We start from the raw sequence: 12,672 nt of genomic DNA, 5'->3' as shown, positions 1-12,672 counted from the left end.
CTCGAGCACAATATCTCGGCTGGCACTCCCAGCGCAGTGCTGAGGGAGGTGCTGCACTGTCGGAGGTGCCGTCCTTCGGATCAGACGTTAACCCACGGGTCTATTTCGAAGAAGACCCCTGGAGTTCTCCCAGGACGTTCCAGGGCCAATATTTAGCCCTCAAACCAAAATCACATAAAATTTTAAAAAACAGATTATCCGATCATTATCACATTGTTGTGTATGGGAACTTGCTATGCGCTAATTGGCTGCCGCGTTTCTTTACATGACAAGAGCTTCAAAAGGCACTTTCCGTGCTCTAAAGCGCTTTGGGACGTCCTCAGGTGGCAAAAGGCGCTTATATAAATGCAAGTCTTTTCTTCACAGGAAGGACTAGGAAGGCGGCTTGCGCTGCCTACTCACCCGGCGCCTGTTCCGCGCGGTGGTTGCCGTAGGATACGAAGCACGGGTAGCAGTTCTTCCTGTGGTAGCGGTAGCGGGAGGCGGAGCCTGACCCCGACACTGTGGCTAGGGCACCGAGCAGCGAGCATAGCGTGACCCACGACCCCCGGGCACGCCTCATGTCCAGAGGGAGCGGGGGGGGCTGTAACAAGCGGCGACGTTCTCTGGCACGGAGCAGGTTCTCCCCCTCACCCCCCCCCCCCACCCCACCCACCCACCCCCTTCCACTTTCCTCAGAGCTGGGAGAGAGAGTGAGACGTCAAGGGGGGAACCGCAGTTTGGCAGCAACTGGTGCCTGCAGTACCAAGCCGGCAGGACGACCTGTGTCTTTTGCTGCTACTGTCCTCAGGAGAACATAAGTGGACCGCTGGCAGATTCTCGTCCTGCTTTAACTGTGTCTCAGCTGTGGGCCGGCCTCTCCAGGTAAGGATCCGCCCACTATTTCGCTCAGCACTCCACCACTCGCAAAAGACTACTCGCAAAAAAACAAATTGCATTCCTTAAAAATTAAGACAATAAAAGAAAATTCCTGTCTGATGCCTCGCAAGCCACAGGCCATTTGGTCGAAGCTGCTTTGAAGCTGCCTGGACTGTTAAGCATAGGACAGATCCCAAACGCTGCAGCTCACTGAGTCCGCAACCCAGAGAGGATTCCCGCTCAAGCCTGGTCCAAGGATTTATTTTTAAAAACATTTACAAATACTTCTTTCTGCTGCTGTGTGCAGTGTTGGCGCGCTGTGCGATCACCCACAGCAATGGTTGTCGCTGGTTTTCCTGTTAAAAGGACTCCAGCATTATTTTTTTACATTCAATACGTTAAATAGAAAACAGATGCTCAGTTATTTTTTTCTTGATTACCAAATCCACGAATCATTCAAATAAGTGGGACGGGCTCTGGGTGGAGAGGGAGGCAGGGAGAGAGAGAGACACACACAGACATAGAGAGAGACACAGACAGACAGAGGGAGAGAGACAGAGACACAGAGAGAGGCAGGCAGAGAGAGACACAGAGGGAGAGGCAGAAAGAGAGGCAGAAAGAAAGACAAGAGATAGGGAGACAGAGAGAGATAGAGAGAGACAGAGACAGACAGAGAAAGACACAGAGACAGAGGCAGAGAGAGAGACAGAGATAGACACACAGAGAGACAGTGAGGGAGGCTGAGAGAGAGAAATAGACAGATGGAAATAGAGAGAGGCAGAGAGAGAGGGACAGAGAGATGAGAGAGAGAGAGAGAGACAGAGAGAGAGAGAGGAAGGCTGAGAGAGAGAGACAGAGACTGAGAGAGACAGAGACAGAAAGAAATAGAGAGAGGCAGAGAGAGAGAGAGACAGACAGAGAGCAAGAGACAGAGAGAGGCAGAGAGAGAAAGTTAGCGAGGGAGAGAGTCAGAGAGAAAGGCAGACAGAGAAAGAGAGAGAGGCAGACAGAGAGAGAGACAGAGAGCGAGGCAGAGAGAGAGAGACAAGCCTGGCGTTAAGCAAGTTACGAGTGGGTACGTGCAGTTCACTGTCGCCTTTCACACCACTGGCTTCATCAAACATCCTCAGAGTTCGTTTAGAGACTCTGGCAAGCGGCCATAAGGCACTCGTTCGCTGAGCGAGGTCTGTGCCAGCATGCTGTGTTTACCGAGAGTCTCAGGACGGTATTCACCGCTGACTGTCAGGGTCATCAGGTCAGAGTCGACAATAACTCTCACTTACACAACCATGTTTTTTTTATATACATATACATTGTTTTTTTTCCCTTAAATCTGTTAAAGCCTTTATTTAAACAGATGCCATCAATAAAGACACAACTAAAATTAATTAGTTTTGGAAGCCGGGCAGTAAGAAATGGGAAGCTCGATTGAGAGATTTACACGGGGCTCTGCACAGACAGCCCTGCGAGGAACAGACGGGATAGTCACCAAAAGGACTGACCCGCTGCACCGCAATCTCCTTCAGCAATCACAGGACCGGGAAGCCGTCAGATTCTCGGACAGATGATTGGAGAGGATATTTAGCAAAAGAGTTACTAAGCGACGCTCCCCGACGGCTGAGCGAGTAAGCCAGATGCAGCACTGAGCCATGCAGGCCACAAGGGTCTCCTACCCGATCTGTGCTGTGTTTGCTGATCTCAGTCAGGGCAACTGCACAAGTCCCAAGGCTAGTGAGAAGTTGAAAGGGGTGGGGGGGGGGGTTCCTGGTGGAATAAAGCAGCCAGAGTTTCTGCTCCTGATCACAATCCAGTGATTTCCCTGGCCGAGCTGAAAAGCAGAACGGTGAGACTGGATCGGGCTCGACTGCGATGCCAGCCACAGTTGAATAGCCCATCGCCACTCACTGTCGTACGTGAAGACTGCCACTTACACTGGAGAGCTGCTGGCACCTACGGAACTATACCTCAGGCAGTTTGCTAAATATCTTCTCCAATCATCTGTCCGAGAATCTGACGGATTGGGAGACATGGGGGAGATTTTTTTTTTAAAAGATGTGGGACATCCCGCACCTCATTCAGACACCCGGATTATGGGTGTGGCGAGGCCCATGGCCTGCTGGGATTCCCACCCCACCCTCAATGGGACCGTGCTGGCCACTCCTTCTCCAGGCAGCACATGACACACGGTGGGGACAAGGCCCAAGTCCCCACTATACTTACCCCACAACTTACCCACACTCCCTGGGGCTGGGGACAGTGAAAGTTCCCCCCCCCCTTCCCCCCGCCTGTAATGTATTTGCTTCACGGGTTCTTTGCTGAAGAATTCATAGCAACACATTGCTATTAAGAACTAGTTGGTTTATTAGCAAAGGTTTAACAATCGCACTACACATTACCAGTTCATCCACCAGGCTCACAACCACCTGCCTCATCGTGGATCCCCCAAACCCAACTGGCTGGGGTTTTATTGAGTCTTGTGAACATCACGTGACTGGCTAAGTCACTCACAACTCAACAGCTCTACAACTATTTTAGTATTAAACTTTAAATCAAGTGCCCTCTTTTGGCACTAGAACCCACAAATTAACAATTTAAAACTGTAACGAAAACCTTTAATCAAATTAAAATTTGGTTGCCGGGGGTGATGATGCACTCCAGTCCCTCCGGTTTCCACCTCTCGCAGAAGGCCGCGAGCGTACCAGTGGACACCGCGTACTCCATCTTCAGTCAACAGCTCTACAACTATTTTAGTTGTAAACTAATAATCAAGTGCCCCCCCCTCTGATTAAAGGGGGAGAGGGCACACTCCAAAAACTTTTCAAGTGCCCCCTTGTTTTTTTTTGAGGGCACTAGAAACACAAATTATACAAGTGTCCCCTGGCTAAAAGGGAGGGGGGCACTAAAACCGACAACTTAAACAAATTAAACTTTAGACATTAAAATCAAATTAAAATTTGGTTACCGGGGGTGATGATGCACTCCAGTCCCTCAGGTGCCCACCTCTCGTGGAAGGCCGCGTGCGTACCGGTGGACATGGCGTGCTCCATCTCCAAGGACACCCTGGCTCGAATGTAACCGCGGAAGAGAGGCAGGCAGTCGGGCTGAACGACCCCCTCGACCGCCCGCTGCCTGGACCGGCTGATAGCACCCTTGGCCGTGCCCAAGAGCAGTCCTACGAGGAGGCCTTCCGACCTGCCCGATCTCCTCTGCACAGGGTGCCCAAAGATCAGGAGCGTGGGACTCAAGTGCAACCAGAAATTGAGGAGCAGCCCCTTTAAATAATGGAACAGGGGCTGCAACCTCGCACATTCAATAAAAACATGGAACACGGACTCTTCCAGACCGCAGAAATTGCAGGCGGCCTGGGAGCCCGTGAACCGACTTAAAGACTTATTGCACGGGACTGCTCCGTGCACCACCCTCCAGGCCAAGTCCCCGATAAATAGTGGGAGGACTCCCGCATAGAGAGCACTCCATTGGGGACCCCCACCTCCTTTCAACAGCTCTACAAACCTGTGAGCATACTCACAGGTGCATACATTCCATCGCCCAATTCCCCTGATGGTGGGAGAGGGCTTTGGAGAGGCCTCCTCATCACTCTAGTCAGCCCCAGAGAGACTCGAGTGCTGAAGGCCCAATGGAAGCCCAGAATCCAGCTTTGGCGGCACTCCTGCCCCTTTAAGCGCCTTCGCCAAGCTGTTCACCCGGGTGTTTCTGCAGTGGGACCGAGAGGCTCCCTCCCGAGGGCTGGGGACACGCTGTGCGCATTGACTGAGCCTCGAGGGCCTGAAGTGGATCCAGGGGAACGGGTAGCAGTTCTGCCCCAAAGAAGAGAATTCCCCCCCCCGCCACCAACCTCTCCCCGCAAGTTTCAGCAACAACTCCCGGGTCACAGTCAGATACAGAGCCTGCCCCAACCTCAAAACACTGACATCGTTCCATTTCCAACACTGGCCCTCAAGTCTATCTGTGAACATCCTATTGTGAATTAGTGTCAGTTTAGTGGAAACTGACCCAAATCATTTCACATGACACCCATACAGCCAAGGGAGAGGTCCCCCTCCATCCACTCCTTGGCAGTTCCTGTATGTGACCTCCAGTCCCAGAGGAGAAAGGCCACTTTCAAACCCACTGCACCATCCAGTTCCCAATATTCTCTCGTTTTTGGATATATTCCTACATTACAACAGTAACTGCATTTCAAAAGTACTGCCTTGGCTGTAAAGCTCTTTGGGACGTCCTGCAGTCATGAAAGACGCTATATAAATGCAAGTTCTTTCTTTCTATTCACTTAAGAGATAAATATTGACCAGGACACAGGCAATAGCTCCCTTGCTGTTCTTTGAGTTGGTACCAAGGGATCTTTTACACCCACCCAAGAAGGCACACAAGGCCTCGGTTTAACATCAACTCCGAAAGACAGCACCTCCGACAGTGCAGCACTCCCTCAGTACTGCACTGGAGCATCAGCCTAGATTCTGTGCTCTCGCCTTTAGAGTGGGACTTGGACCCACGACCTTCTGACCCAGAGGCGAGCGTGCTGCCCGCTGAGTAACGCCTAAGTAGCGTTCTTTCTCTTTCTGTCTCCCTGTCTCTGTCTGGATGTTTCTCGCAGTCTTTCTCTCAGTCTCTGTCACTTGGTCTCTGTGTGTGGAGATTTTTTTTTAATTTCAAAATATACACTTTATTCATATAAAAATTTGCACAATACATTGGAAAGCAGTTCAGTACATTTGGATGCGGTCAGCAATTCTATACAATACATTTGGATGCTGACGGCAGTTCCGTTCAATACATTTGCTTGCTTTACATTTCGAGGTACATTTCAGTACAATCCAGGATACACTGTAATACAGTCATCAGATTACATTACATGTGGCACTATACGGCACACGGAATGGGTGAGGGTACAGTGACATTTCTTTACAACATACATTACTAAACAGAACTTGCATTGTACATGGCACTACACAGGTGTTTCCAGATCACGGTGCTCTATGTATACAAAAAGTTGACAAGTATGGCCCGAGGGGAGTTTTGTACTGATTCCAGCCCCTGGGTTTATTGTGGCGGAAGGGCTTTAAACTGTGGCCCTTCCCCACCGTGCCTTTGCGGCGACTGCACCAATTTTTAGTGCGTCCCTCAGCACGTAATCCTGGATCTTGGATTGCGCCAGTCTGCAACACGCAGACATGGACATCTCCTTGCTCTGGAAGACCAGCAAGTTTCGGCAAGACCAAAGAGCATCTTTGACCGAGTTGATGGCCCTCCAGCAGCAGGTGATGTCTGTCTCGGTGTGTGTCCCTGGGAACAGCCCATAGAGCACAGAGTCCTGTGTTACGGAGCTGCTTGGGATGAACCTCGACAGCAACCACTGCATCTCTTTCCAGACCTGCCTTGCGAAGGCGCAATCCTGAAGGAGATGGGTGACAGTCTCGTCCGCCCCGCAGCCAACTCGGGGGCACCGTGCCGTGCTGCTGAGACGCCGGCTGTGCATGAACACTCTGACGGGTGGGGCCCTCCTCACCGCCAACCAAGCTACGTCTTGGTGCTTGTGTGAAAGCTCTGGCGATGAAACGTTCTGCCAAACGAGTTCGACAGTCTGCTCAGGGAACCACCCGACAGGGTCCACCCTCTCCTTCTTTCGTAGGGCGTCCAGGACCTTACGTACCAACCACTGTTTTATGGCCTTGTGGTCAAAGGGGTTTTTCTGAAAAACCTTTCCACGAAGGACAGGTGGACAGGCATGGTCCAACTGGTGGGGACATTTCGCGGCAGCGTGGCCAGGCCCATCCTTCGCAACACCGGGGACAGGTAGAACCTCAGCACGTAGTGACACTTGGTGTTTGCGTACCGGGGGTCTGTGCACAGCTTGATGCAGCCGCACACAAAGGTGGCCTTCAGGATGAGGGCCACGTTCGGAACATCCTTTCCTCCACTGTCCAGAGATTTGTACATCGTGTCTCTGCAGACACGTTCCATTTTGGACCTCCAGACAAAGTGGAAGACGGCCCGGGTGACTGCCGCAGCAAAGGAGTGTGAGATGGGCCAGACCTGTGCCACATACAACAACCCCGAGAGCACCTCATTCCTGACGACCAGGTTCTTTCCTGCCATGGAGAGGGAGCGCTACTCCCACAATCCCAGTTTTTGTTTGACTTTGGCGATACGCTCTTCCCAGTTTTTGGCGCACGCCCCATCCGCTCCGAACCATATTCCCAACACCTTCAGGTAATCTGGCTTAACGGTGATGGGAATAAAGGATCAGTCGGCCCAGTTGCCAAAGAACACGTGTGTAGAGATAATGCGGCCAGTTAATGATTTGATTTGTTCCCCTGTGGTTGTTCTCTCAGTATCGTGCCCCCCATTGGTCACCGCGGGGGAAATTCAGCCAATCCGCGCTCACAGCAGGAGGGAGCTGTGATTGAGATGGGGCTACCTCACTACAGGCCCTGCCTCATGAGCTGGGTCCCCTGCCAGAACTGGGTGGAGCGGGGGGTGGGGGGGGGGGCACTGAATTCTGTCTCATGCTGTACTGCTGACCCGAGAGAGCTCCCGCTTCGTAATGGCTGTCAAAACTCCAGCACAAAAGCTGCTGAATATTGTTTCTCCTGTGAGCACTGCAGAGTCAAAATAAAGCAACACAGGTCTGGAAATAATAACATTGTTTGAATATTTTGCTAAATAGCAAAGAAATCCAATCTGCTGCACCTCATTAGCCCAAAGGCTGTAGGCCCCGTGTGTCGAAAATTGTAGGTTTGATAATACCTGGGTCCAGCTCTGTGGAGATCATGCAACCTGTTAATGATGAGGAGGTCACGCTATCTGTGTATCGTGCTCTCTTGCTGTCAGGCTGTCCTTCTTTCTCTCTCACTGTCTCTCTCCCTCTCTCACTGTCTCTCTCCCCCTCTCACTGTCCCTCTCTCCCTCTCGCACTGTCCCTCTCTGTCTCTCTCCCTCTGCCTCTCACTCTCTCACTGTCTCTCTCTCCCCCTCTCTCTCTCTGTCTCTCTCACTGTCTCTCTCCCTCTCACTGTGTTATGTATTTACGCGTGGGGTCACCAGACACCAGGGGGCGCCACTGTAGGGGGTCATCGGGCTGTACGCGCGCGTGCGCGGTCACTGGTATATAAGCGTGGGTACCATGTCACGCGGGTTACTTTGAGGTGCAAATAAAGTTGGATCAGGTTTGCACCTGAGGCAGTTTACAGTAACAAGTCTTTTGAGTCATTATATTCATTACATTTGGCGACGAGGTAACTAAAGAACCTTCGCATGTACAATGGGCACTATTGGAATTCTGGAGAGATTCGTGGATGGCGAGGATTGGGCGGATTTTATCGACCACCTGGATCAGTATTTTGTGGCCAACAAAGTGGAGGTAGAGGCTGTTACAGTTCGGCACAGGGCGGTTTTCCTCACCGTTTGTGGTCCAAAAATTCATGGCCTTATTAAGAATCTTCTCTCGTCTTTACGTCCAATGGACAAAGAATATGGGGATTTCTGTGCTTTGGTGCGTGACCATCTTAAGCCAAAAGAGGGGATCATCATCTCACCCTATCGCTTCTACACGCAAGTTGGTGCTGAGGGCCAGGATGTGTCGGGATTCGCCGCCGACCTACGACATCCTGCTGAACCGTGTAAGTTTGGGAACGTGTTGGAAGACATGCTGCGAGACTTCTTCGTGATAGGCATCAACCACGATGTGATTCTTCGGAAGTTATTGGCCGAAGAGAAGCTGGATTTGAGCAAGACCATCGCAACTGCCCAGGCATGCATGACGACTGATGATAATTTGAGGCAAATATCATCGAAGAGTCGCAGCTCCACGGCAAGTACTGTAAAGAAGATTGTGTCGTCGTCTGGCAGAGCTGCTTATGGCAGGGCCTACTCCACTGTTTATGTGAAACCTGTAGCTGCTCAAAGTCCGCCAACTGGTTCGAATCCTGTTGGCGTTGTGGGGGCAATCATCGGCCTCATCAGTGTCGGTTTAAACAGTACTCCTGCAATGGCTGTTCGAAAGTGGGGCACCTTCAGAGAATGTGCCCACAACTGAGCAAGCGTGCGGCCGCTCATCACATTGCTGATGATGACCAGTCCAGTGCTGGCCCAGATACACAACCCGAGGAGGAAGTGTATGGTCTGTATTCATTCTTGGGAATCGTTAATGTGAAGCTGAATGGCGTGCCTGTATCAACGGAGTTGGACCCCGGTGCGAGTCAGTCGATAATGAGTCAAAGGACATTCGACAAGCTGTGGGACACTGAGGCTGCGAAGCCTAAGCTGAGTCCAGTCAATGACAAGTTGTGTACTTACACGAAGGAACTCATACCGGTGATTGGCAGTGCAGTAGTCAAGGTATCATACGATGCTGTGGTTCATGATCTACCATTATGGATCATCCCAGGTACTGGTCCAACGCTGTTCGGCAGGAATTGGCTCAAGAAAATCAAGTGGAATTGGAATAATATCAAAGTGTTGTCATTGTTGGATGACACTTCATGTATTCAAGTGTTGAAGAAGTTTCCTTCTTTGTTTGAACCGGGCACTGGTAATTTTACTGGAGCCAAGGTGCAGATTCACCTGGATTCTGATGCAAGGCCTGTCTATAATAAAACTCGGTTTGTTCCCTACATGATGAGGGAGAAGGTTGAAATTGAGCTTGACAGACTCCAACATGAAAGGGCCATATCACTGGTCGAGTTTAACAAGTGGGCCAGTCCTATTGTTCCTATATTGAAGAGTGATGGCACTGTCAGGATTTGTGGAGACTACAAGGTTACGATTAACCGATTTTCAAAACAGGATCAGTACCCGTTACCGAAGGCTGATGACCTGTTTGCCATGCTAGCTGGTGGAAAGTCATTCACTAAACTGGATCTGACGTCGGCCTATATGACACAGGAGCTTGTTAACACTTCAAAGAAACTCACCTCCATCAACACCCATAAAGGACTGTTTGTCTACAACAGGTGTCCTTTTGGAATTCGTTCGGCTGCAGCCATATTTCAGAGGAATATAAAGAGTTTACTGAAGTCCATTCCTACAACTGTCGTGTTTCAAGGTGACATTCTGGTCACAGGTCGCGACACTACTGAACATCTGAACAATCTTGAAGAAGTCCTACATCGTCTGGACAAAGTGGGACGCAGGCTGAAATGTTCAAAATGTATCTTCATGGCACTTGAAGTTGAATTCCTGGGGAGGAAGATTGTTGCTGATGGCATCAGGCCTACTGATTCGAAAACCAAGGCCATCAAAAATGCACCCAGGCCTCAGAATGTGACGGAACTGTGTTCGTTCCTTGGGTTACTCAATTACTTTGGTAATTTCTTACCCAGATTGAGCACTTTGTTAGAGCCACTGCACATGCTACTCAGAAAAGGCAACAACTGGGTCTGGAGTGTGTCTCAAGATAGAGCCTTTGAGAAAGCTAAGAATCTGCTTTGTTCAAACAAGTTGCTTGTTCATTATGATCTGTGTAAGCTTCTTGTATTGGCCTGTGATGCTTCATCATAGGCGGTTGGCTGTGTACTCCAAGTAAATGGGTCGGGTAAGCTACAACCTGTTGCGTATACTTCGAGAAGTTTGTCAAAGGCAGAAAGAGCTTACAGCATGGTAGAAAAAGAAGCTTTGGCCTATGTGTATGGGGTCAAAAAGATGCATCAGCACCTGTTTAGTTTTCGTTTTGAACTCGAAACGGATCCCAAGCCACTCATTTCATTGTTTTCGGAAAACAAAGGGATTAATTCCAATGCATCATCCCGTATCCAGAGGTGGGCACTGACATTGTCTGCCTATGATTATGTTATTTGTCATAGACTTAACACTGAGAATTGAGCCAATGCCCTGAGTCGTCTGCCGTTGTCCACACCTGAGGTGGAGACTCCTCAACCTACAGATCTACTGTTAGTAATGGATGCTTTTGAGAGTGAAGCAACTCCTGTCACTGCTCAACAAGTTAGGATCTGGACCAGCCAGGACCCTATTTTATCGGTTGTGAAACGTTGTGTCCTCAGTGGTGATTGGTCTGCAATACCCATGGAAATGTGTGATGGGACCAAACCTTACAACCGTCGCAAAGATGAACTGTCCGTTCAGTCAGATTGTTTACTGTGGGGTAATTGTGTTGTTATGCCTAAGAAAGGAAAATAAAAATTTGTACGTGAACTACAAAGCACTCATCCTGGTATTGTCATGATGAAAGCCATTGCCAGGGCTCATGTATGGTGGCCTGGAATTGACTCTGATCTTGAATCATGTGTGCATCAGTGCAATACCTGCATGCAGCTAAGTAAAGTACCAGCGGAATCTCCGCTGAGTCTTTGGTCGTGGCCATCTAAACCATGGTCGAGGAGCCACATCAATTTTGTGGGCCCTATCCTGGGAAAGATGTTTTTTGTTGTGGTGGATGCATATTCAAAGTGGATAGAGTATATTATTATGTCATCCAGTACATCTACAGCTACTATTGAGAGCCTTCGTGTCATGTTTGCTACTCATGGTTTGCCTGACATTGTTGTGAGCGACAATGAATCTTGCTTCACATGTCTGGAGTTCATGAAACTCAATGGGATTAAACATGTGAGGTCAGCCCCATTCAAACCTGCTTCTAATGGTCAAGCAGAGTATGAAACATGTAACTCAGGGTTCACTGCAGACTCGCTTGTCCTGTATACTGCTCAGCTACAGGACCAGACCTCATACACTTACTGGGGTCTCCCCTGCTGAACTACTGATGAAGAGAAGTCTCAAGAACAAGCTCTCTCATTCATCCCGATTTGAATGATCGTGTTGAAAACAGACGTCAAAGTCAGCAAGGGTATCATGAGCGTGCTGCTGTGTCACGTGACATCTCTGTCAACGATCCGGTTTATGTACTCAACTATGGTCAAGGTCCAAAGTGGATCACCGGTCATGTTACCGAGAAGGAGGGTAACAGAGTGTTTATCGTCATGCTCAAGAATGTGCAAACATGCAGGAAACATGTTGATCAGATAAAACTGGGGCACACGGATGAACTGGAACCGTTTGAGGAAGATGCAGTCAGTGACCAACCAATCAATGTTCATTCATCAGAGAACTTTGCTGTCATTATTGAAACGGGACCTCCAGTCCCTGATGTGGTCATTACCGCTCCCATCAGATTGGTTACTCAGCCCTCAGTCACAACTGACTCAGAACGCTCACCTAGAACTGAAGTTGAACTGAGACGATCAATTCGTGAGTGGAAAGACCCAGACCATCTTAATTTGTAAAGAGACTGCTATTAAGATCTTGAAAGGAGATGTTGTTATGTATTTACGCATGGGGTCACCAGACACCAGGGGGCGCCACTGTCGGAGGTCATCGGAATGTACGTGCGTGCGTGCGCGGTCACTGGTGTATAAGCGCAGGTACCATGTCACGTGGGTTACTTTGGGCGCGAGTAAAGTTGGATCAGGTTTGTACCTGAGGCAGTTTACAGTAATTAGCCTTTTGAGTCATTATATTCATTACACATTGTCTCCCCCTCTCTCACTGTCCCTCTCTCACTGTCCCTCCCTCCCTCTCACTCTCTTGCTCGGTGTCTCCCTCTCTCACTCTCTCACTCTCTCCCTCTCTCACTGTCCCTCTCTCACTGTCTCTCCCTCCCTCTCCCTCTGTGTCTCCCTCTCTCACTGTCTCTCTCAGTGTCTCCCTCTCTCACTCTCTCCCTCTCTCACTGTCTCTCTCAGTGTCTCCCTCTCTCACTCTCTCACTCTCTCCCTCTCTCACTGTTTCTCTCGGTGTCTACCTCTCTCACTCTCTCCCTCTCTCTCCCTCCCTCTCTCT

At 49.8% G+C, this 12,672-nt stretch overlaps 1 protein-coding gene across 4 annotated transcripts in view; it reads right to left on the bottom strand.

The window, feature by feature from the left end:
• LOC139228935 (multiple epidermal growth factor-like domains protein 6) overlaps positions 1–12,672 on the bottom strand; it is a 487,750-nt gene that overhangs the window by 204,512 nt on the left and 270,566 nt on the right. Inside the window, exon 1 of one of the 4 annotated variants that reach the window (XM_070860473.1) lies at positions 403–620. The exons of the other annotated variants lie outside the window; for them this stretch is intronic. Coding sequence (XP_070716574.1) covers positions 403–562 — 160 coding nt within the window. The 5' untranslated portion in view covers positions 563–620. Of the gene's footprint in view, positions 1–402; positions 621–12,672 lie in introns of those variants that run through there. 4 annotated transcript variants of the gene reach the window in all.

Source organism: Pristiophorus japonicus, chromosome 18 (genome assembly GCF_044704955.1).
Source record: "Pristiophorus japonicus isolate sPriJap1 chromosome 18, sPriJap1.hap1, whole genome shotgun sequence".
In the NCBI taxonomy this organism is placed as follows: domain Eukaryota; kingdom Metazoa; phylum Chordata; class Chondrichthyes; family Pristiophoridae; genus Pristiophorus; species Pristiophorus japonicus.
Note: the sequence above shows the minus strand (reverse complement) of the source record. Positions and strands in the feature narration are given on the sequence as shown.